At 38.3% G+C, this 7,889-nt stretch overlaps 1 protein-coding gene across 5 annotated transcripts in view; it reads right to left on the bottom strand.

The window, feature by feature from the left end:
* CDC42BPA (CDC42 binding protein kinase alpha) overlaps nt 1-7,889 on the bottom strand; it is a 338,979-nt gene that overhangs the window by 166,109 nt on the left and 164,981 nt on the right. For all 5 annotated transcript variants that reach the window (XM_004375875.3, XM_023730922.1, XM_012555417.2 and 2 more), the window contains exon 8: nt 7,262-7,510. In XM_004375875.3, coding sequence (XP_004375932.1) covers nt 7,262-7,510 — 249 coding nt within the window. The remainder of the gene's footprint in view (nt 1-7,261; nt 7,511-7,889) is intronic.

Raw genomic sequence — 7,889 nt, 5'->3', positions numbered from 1 at the left:
TTCCTGAATTCTTCCAATTTTTTGTCCGTATTTTCCATGAATTTGTCTATTTTTTCCTCATGTTTGTCAGTTTTTTGCCTCAGTTCTTGGAGAATTCTAAGTATTAGAGATTTGAATTCCCTATCAGGTAGTTCCAGTGCATTTTCTTCCACTGGAAAGTCATCTGGTGTTTTATTTTGGACACCTACTGGAACCATCCTGTCCTGGTTTTGTAAATGTTTTGATATTGTCTGCTGTCTTCGGGGCATTCAGTAGTTATTTTTCTCCTTTATTGACTGTAGATTTGTTTCGTCCTTTTAAAAAAAATTTGACTATGAGCAGGCGGACTGTGTGTTCTTTGTTGTTTGCTCGTCTGTGGGCACAATACTTTTTGGCTCCTTCTCCAACTGGCAGGGTCAGTCACTCAGATATGGTACAACATGGCAGGTCTAGCTGAAGAGGAGTTACTGGGACGGGTTGTTTGTGGCGCTTACTATAGCCACCAGAGAGGGGCGGTAATCAGTGCAGGGCAGGTTCCAGTAGGCCGTGCCTGTGCTGCTTGGTGGTGTGATGTCAAGCGCACGGTGCAGGTAGGCAGAATGCAGCAGGGAGATTGTTATGTGTGGAGCTAAGATGGATATGGGAGAGAGGAGAGAAGAACAGGAACCAAAAACATACAAACAAACAAAAAAGAATGCTGGGGGAGCTTGCCGTTGGAGTGGAGAGATGAGAGACTATGAAATAAGAAAAACAGAAAGGGGAAGAGGAAGAAAAGAATGAATAAATAAAAAACCAGAAAGGCTAAAGAACCGCAAAGTTCCCAGGGATCCCACCAGTGCAGCTATGAGGTCTGGGGAAGTCGCTCTCAGGTGTTGCAGTACAGCCTGGCTAGAAGGCATAGAGGTATACACCACCAGGTATTCAGGGAACAGAAAGAGAAGGAAGATATAGAGAGACGAGAAACTGAGCAATATAGAAAGACAAAAAGGGAAAAAGAGGGAAAACAAAACAAAACAAATCTGAAAAAAAGAACAAGAAAGGCCCCCAAAAAAAACAGAAAAAAAAAAAAACCAACAAAAAAAGAAATGTCCTCAGGGATCCCTCTGCACATCTGTGGAAGCCGAGGGAGAGTCTCCTTGCACGCAGCTCCACCTGGCCAGAAAGGGCTCCCAACGCAAGAAAAGGAAAAGAAAACAAAGAAACAATTCAAAACAAACAAACGAACAAAAGCCCCAGGATCCCACCAGCGTGGCAGCCCAGACCGGGAAGCAGCTCCACACTCGAACAGAGCTCCGCAGCCCCTCAGGAAGAAGCAAAGATGGCGTACGGAGCCAGGTACTCAAGTGAAAGGAGGGGAAGGTGGCGAGAGGCAAGTAAGAAATCAAAAGCAGAAGAAAAAAGCAACACTAGCAGCCAACAAATGGCACTCAGAGAGCCAGCTAGTGCAGGCTGGTGCTTCTGGACAAGAGACTGCGTCCGCGGGAAGCAGATGGGGCCGAGTGTAGGTGAAAAGGGTAGAGAGTGGGAAAGCATATATCACAAATTACCGGAGCTCTGCAGCCCCTCAGGAAGAAGCAAAGATGGCGCACGGAGCGAGGTACTTGACCGAAAGGTGGGGGAGGTGGCAAGAGGCAAGGAAGAAATCAAAAGAAGCAGAAAAAAGCAACACCAGCAGCCAACAAATGGCACTCAGAAAGCCGCCTGTTTGGGTGTGTGGAATCCAAGCAGCCAGTGTTTCCTGGTCAAGATATTGTGGCCGCAGGAAGCAGAGGAGGCCGAGTCGGGGTGAAGAAGGGTGGGGGGTGGGAAAGCGTATATCACCAATTACCGGTTGTTTTGTCTCCCGATGGACACTCCATGAGGCTGCTTTCTCGTACCCCGTTCGCTGGTCTCCGATAGGAGTCCAAGATGGCAGATCCGCGCTGTGTTAGGTGGTAGGGGACCTCTGCATGAATCTCTCCTCGCTCTCCATTCTCTGTCAGTTTTCTCACTCCATTTGGTACTTGGCTGAGTTCTTTATCTCTTCATTTGATGTTTTAGGGTTTCAGGATTGTTGTATTCTCTGTTCAGCTTAGTTTTTCGGATCTTTGCTGTGGAGGGATGGCGTGGTGCTTCTGCCTAGAGCGCCATTTTGCCAGAACTCCTTTTTTTTTGTTTCTGTTTCTTTATTTCAGTTCTCTTCTACAAAGATACTAATTACATGTACATTACATTTCGTCTGACAATATTTTATCTATTTTCTTTCAAATCCAGTTTAACTCTGTTAATTTCCATTCATCTTGCTCATTTTCACCACCCTGTCCTCTATGGTCTTGATTACGTTTTCAGCAGCATGTGTTTTCCTTTTTGCTTCTCACTGGGACTTCATCTGGGATATTTTTTTGCCTTTTGTTCTGAACTCTACTATCTCATGTTTCATCTTCATGTTTTTCTTGCTACATTTTTTTGTGAGCTTTTTTGTCTCTACATTGTGCTCGTTTTATAGACGATTGCTTCATTTTTTTTTTTTTCAAATTCATGGCTTTATGTTGAGTCACAATTTTCATCTCGTCCAAGGAAAGTATTTCTAGTGAGTGTTCTTCATATACTATTTCTTTTTCTCATTCCTTTCCTTTTTTTCTTTTATTATCTTTGCACTGATCTTGTATTGGTTCCTATTTTACTATGACTCATTTTTTAAAGAAATGAGTTCTTAAACTTTAAGCATCATGTTCCTCATTAATAGGGATTCTCCTTTTGACACAGGGTTGCTTATGTGAGTTCTTTTACCTTTCACTTCTCTCTAGTCAATTCTTCTTTATATATTATGATTCTAAGAGGAAGTCTGCATTTCTATTTATTATTCTCCTAGTAGTTTCTTGGGGTATCTTCTAAGAAGAGAAGGGAAGTGCACAATCTTTAGTACGTTATTTTAGAAACAGATGTTTGTCATTTTTAAAAGCCAGCTACAAAGTCTTTCCTTAACCACAAATGCAGGTCTCATCAGCCAGTGTGCAAGTTTACTTATCCATCTGTAAATAGACTGGTTTTTCCTAGATTTCAATAGGTAAACAGGCAAAAAATAATCAGTGTTATATATAATAAGAAAGACAATTTAAACTTTCAATAGGAAACAATTATTATTAATCTGAAGCAAAGTAATCACTGATAAGAATTTCTCTGCCAGGATTATAATGTCTCATTTAGAGACAAAAAAATTATACAGACATCAATATAATTAATTCTTATCAAAGTCTAAACATTAATGTGGAACATGATTCTACAAGCAGATTTCATAAAAACATTCTGATAAATATTTCCATATTCAAACTCTGGACAACAGACCTGTTAATCGTATTGCTTTTATTTAAGCCCAAGATGCATCTGAAATTCTTAGAAGACTTGTAACTCATAAACTAGTGGATTTGTTCAATATCTGTTATAGATGAGAGTGATATTTCTATACTTACCATGTGACTTGCCCTTAAATGTCAGATTAACAAAAACTGAAGTCCATGGGTTTTTTTTTTTTTAAATAGCTTTATTGAAGTATAATCTACATATAACAAAATATACTTATTGTAAGTGTACAATCTAATGATTTTTAGTAAACTTATATAATTGTGTAACCATCGTCACAAGCCAATTTTAGAACACTTCCATATCCCATGTGCCAGTCTTCAGAGAAGTCTTGCTTGAGCCTCCATCCTCAGACAACCACTAACCATATGTTTATGCAAATAACATAGGTCTTCTATGTTAGTTTGCCAACCATGCCCTCCCTCCATGAGATATCTTTGGAAGCATCACTAAGCCTATTTTTTTTTCACATGTTGCTGTAAAAAAATTAGCATAGCATGCTTATGAAAATACCTCACAGGGAGAGGACGTGGTTGGCAAATAAATGTAGAAGGCACATGTTATTTCCATAAAAATATGGTAATCTGTTTCTCTGTCTATAAATTTGCCTTTTCTGAAAACCTCATATAAATTAAATCCATTCAAATATTTTGCCCATTTTTAAATTTGGTTCTTTGTCTTACTGAGTTGTGTCTTAGTCATCTAGTGCTGCTATAACAGAAATACCACAAGTGGAGGGCTTTAACAAAGAAAAATTTATTTTCTCACATTCTAGTAGGCTACAAGTCCAAATTTAGGGCATCAGCTCCAGGGGAAGGCTTTCTCTGTCGGCTCTGGAGGACGGTCCTTGTCATCAGTCTACCCTTTTTCTGAGAGCATCTCAGCGCAGGAACCTCAGGTCCAAAGAACACACTCTGCTCCGGGCCCTGCTTTCTTGGTGGTATGAGGTAACTCACTCTCTGCTTGCTTCCTTTTCCTTTTATCTCTTGTAAAATAAAAGGTGGTGCAGGCCACACCCTAGGGCAACTCCCTTTACATTGGATCAGGGATGTGACCTTAGTAAGGGTGTTATACAATCCCACCCTAATCTTCTTTAACATAAAATTACAATCACAAAATGGAGGACAACCATACAATACTGGGAATCATGGGCCCGTCAAATTGATATACACATTTTTGTGGGGACATGATTCAATCCATGACAAGTTGTAAGAGTTCTTCTGATCTTTTGTCTCTTCTTTCACTTGATATGTTTTTGAGGTTCACTCATGTTTAAGGATGTATCAGTTGTTTGTTCCTTTTTAATGCTGTACAGTATTCCATTATATACATATACCACATTTTGATTGATATGTGAATTGTTTCTAGATTTAAACTATTGTGAATAATGTTGCTATGAACATTTTCATACAATTCATCGTGTGAACATATATTTTCTGTTCTCTTGGACAGACATCTAGGAGTAGGATTGCTGGGTCATATGGCAAGTTTATATTTAACTTTTTAAGAAAGCACCAAGCTTTTCTTCAAAGTGATTGCACCATTTTACATTACTCTCAGCAACTTATGAGGGTGGGTTTCAGTGTCTACACATTCTTACCAACAATTGATAATCATCAGCCTTTTATTGCCATTCTAGTAGATGTGCAGTGGTATATCACTGTGATTTTTATTTCCTTATGATTAATAATACTGAGCATCTATCCATGTACTAATTATCAGTCACTCATGTATCTCTTTTAGTGCAATGTATATTCAAACCAATTTTAAAATGTAGTTTGCCAAGTCTTTTATCAGAAAATAATTCGCAAAATATTTCCTAGTCTGTGGTTTGTCTTTGCATCTCTTAATATTAGCTTTTGAAAATATTTTTAATTTTGATGAAATACCATTTACCAATTTTTTTTCTATTATGGATCGTGTTTTAGTGTCTTATCTAAGAAAACTTTTCCTAACCCAAAGACACAAAGATTTTCTTGTATGTTTTTCATATATTTTTTAACCCTAGAAATTTTATACTTTTACATCTTGGTGTCCATTTTGACTTGATTTCCATGCATGGTATGAAGTGAGGCGGCATTTTTTTTGTTTTTTTCTTTTTACATGAATATTCAATTTTCCCAGCACCACTTGTTTCGAAGTCTACTTTCCCCCAATAAACTGTTGGCACTCTTGCTGAAAACCAACAGAACATAAAGGTAAGAGTGTATTTCTGGAAACTCTATTCTATTCTTACACTAGTACCAGACTGTCTTGATTACTGCAACTTTATACCAGGTCTGAAATCAAGCAGTCCTACTTTTTTCTTATTTTGCAAAATTCCAGGTCCTTTGCATTCCCATATAAGTTTTAGAATTAAACCTACATAAACTGATAGGGCTTGACTTAAATCTATAAATCAATGTGTTCTTTGGTTTTATAGTAACTTGTCTGCCTTAATCTGTGAAATCTGTCTCCCCTATGGTGTGACGCTGCTGATGCTTCTGCTCAGTTTTTGTTTTTAAATTCTTATATTTTAGCCTAGTTTTCTAGAAGTTATTTCAGTGTCTAAATAACTCAGTGGACAGCCAATAATTGGTCAGAGATTGTGCTCAAACACCTTGAGACAGTAAAACTTTCGCCCTTTGCCAATGGGTGTGTGTGTAGAATGGGGAGGGAACACTTTTAAATTCCAGGCAATTTTCCATTCAGCCCCAAATTTTACTTCCTGCTAGGCCCTCTCAAAACATCTATTCACATGTGCAAAGACTCCTAATAAGTTAAAGATGTGTGAAGAGCCTGAGTCTTCTTGGGTCTTCTCTGAACATGTGCTGTTCTCCCGGGCCTGGTGTGCCTGGGCCTTCTGTCTCTCTTGCCCTTACACGTGGCCTCCGAGTCAGTCAGGCATGTGTGGAGAACATATCTAGTGCCTCCAAGACTCTCATCCACAGTCTCCCTGTTAAATATTTGGTTAGTTCATTGGTCAGAAGTCCACCCCAAGCAGGGCTTTACCTCAGGCTAGCAAGACTGTGTGGTCTTACTTTCCCCATTTATTTCCTACTGAGTTTGCTATTTATTTCCATCAACACGGCTAGACGTGGGATGTTTGCTCTCCAAATCAAGTCAGCCCCCTCTAGCAGCAAAGCTGTTGATTTTTAAGTCCACCTCCATCTCCACGCGAGTAGTTCTACCATTCCAACCGAGCAGGGAGGCAGGAGGGGGGACTATTCTGAACCATGGCTCAGCAGTTTTTCATGAATAAATGCTTCTCAACTTGTTATTTGCCTTGGGTTGATTTGCCAAGATCTGAAAAGGTTTTTGACAATTTTGTACAGTTTTACAGTTGTTTTTAGGGAGAGATTTGCCAACTTCTTCACCCCACCATCATGAAACCCACTTTTTTTTAGCACCACACCCTAAACAACAGAGTTAACTGGCCGATAGAGTCCACTTTGTGTAAACATGTTATTTGTCCTCTAAGGAGCCCTGGTGGCACAATGGTTAAGCACTTGGCTGCTAACCAAAAGGTCCGCAGTTCAAACTCACCATCTGCTCCACAGGAGAAAGATGTGAGCAGTCTGCTTCCGTAAAGATGACAGTCTTGGAAACTCTATGGAGTAGTTCTACTCTGTCCTACAGGGTCGCTATGAGTCAGAATCAACTCGACGGCAATGGGTTATTTGTCTTCTTCTTAGGAAACCTAATGATATAATTTATCTAATAAGTAAGTCTTTGAATTTTAATTTTACTCTCTGTTATGAATGACTTTGCTCACCTCAGTTACCTCTCTTAATTTCTTGATTTATGACAGACTAAGCACTGCAAGCCATGATAATTATTTGATTGATAACCGATAAGGTAGTTCTAGCAAAATACTTGAAAAATCATTAAATAATTTAACAACCATAAAAAAACCATTAAAAAGAAACAAAAGGAAGGAACTTTTTCACAATGTCATACTTACAGAATTCTTTAAGCAATCATCGTCCACGTCAAAATTGGATGTATCTGTTGGACTACTAACTTCCGGAATATAAGGTGCTTCACAGTTTTGAATATTATCCCAGTCAATGCCACTGAAAAATGGATGTTTCTTAAAGTCTTCTATTCCATTTTGACCAAGTCTATGTTCTCTGCTACAAATAAGCCTTCGAATAAGATCCTTAGCATTTTCTGACACATCAGTCACTTGGGCTGGAAACTGAAACCTCTCCTAAACAGAGAATAATAAAAACAAGTATAAATCAGTATTTAACTTACTGAGTAATTTGACTGACTTATTCATATCTTAAAAATACATTTTCTTTTATAAATATCTAATAAGCATATAGTGGTACAAAGCACTGGTACTAAAGGAGATACAAGGATGAATGAGAATAAGTCATTTTCTTAAAAAAACTTTTAATTTCATGTATGAAATTAAATTCACATATATGCATAACTAATTTCATATCACACACTGTATTATAACAGACAGAGATTAAATTAAATGCTAAAATACCTTCAGTGCTATCAAACTGAAGAGGAATAGATTAAAACTAATGGAATTTGATTCACTATTTCAAGAGTGTAGATGATCAATAATCTTCATA

The sequence above is a fragment of the Trichechus manatus genome, unplaced genomic scaffold (assembly GCF_000243295.1).
Source record: "Trichechus manatus latirostris isolate Lorelei unplaced genomic scaffold, TriManLat1.0 scaffold00039, whole genome shotgun sequence".
NCBI classification, from domain to species: Eukaryota; Metazoa; Chordata; class Mammalia; order Sirenia; family Trichechidae; genus Trichechus; species Trichechus manatus.
Note: the sequence above shows the minus strand (reverse complement) of the source record. Positions and strands in the feature narration are given on the sequence as shown.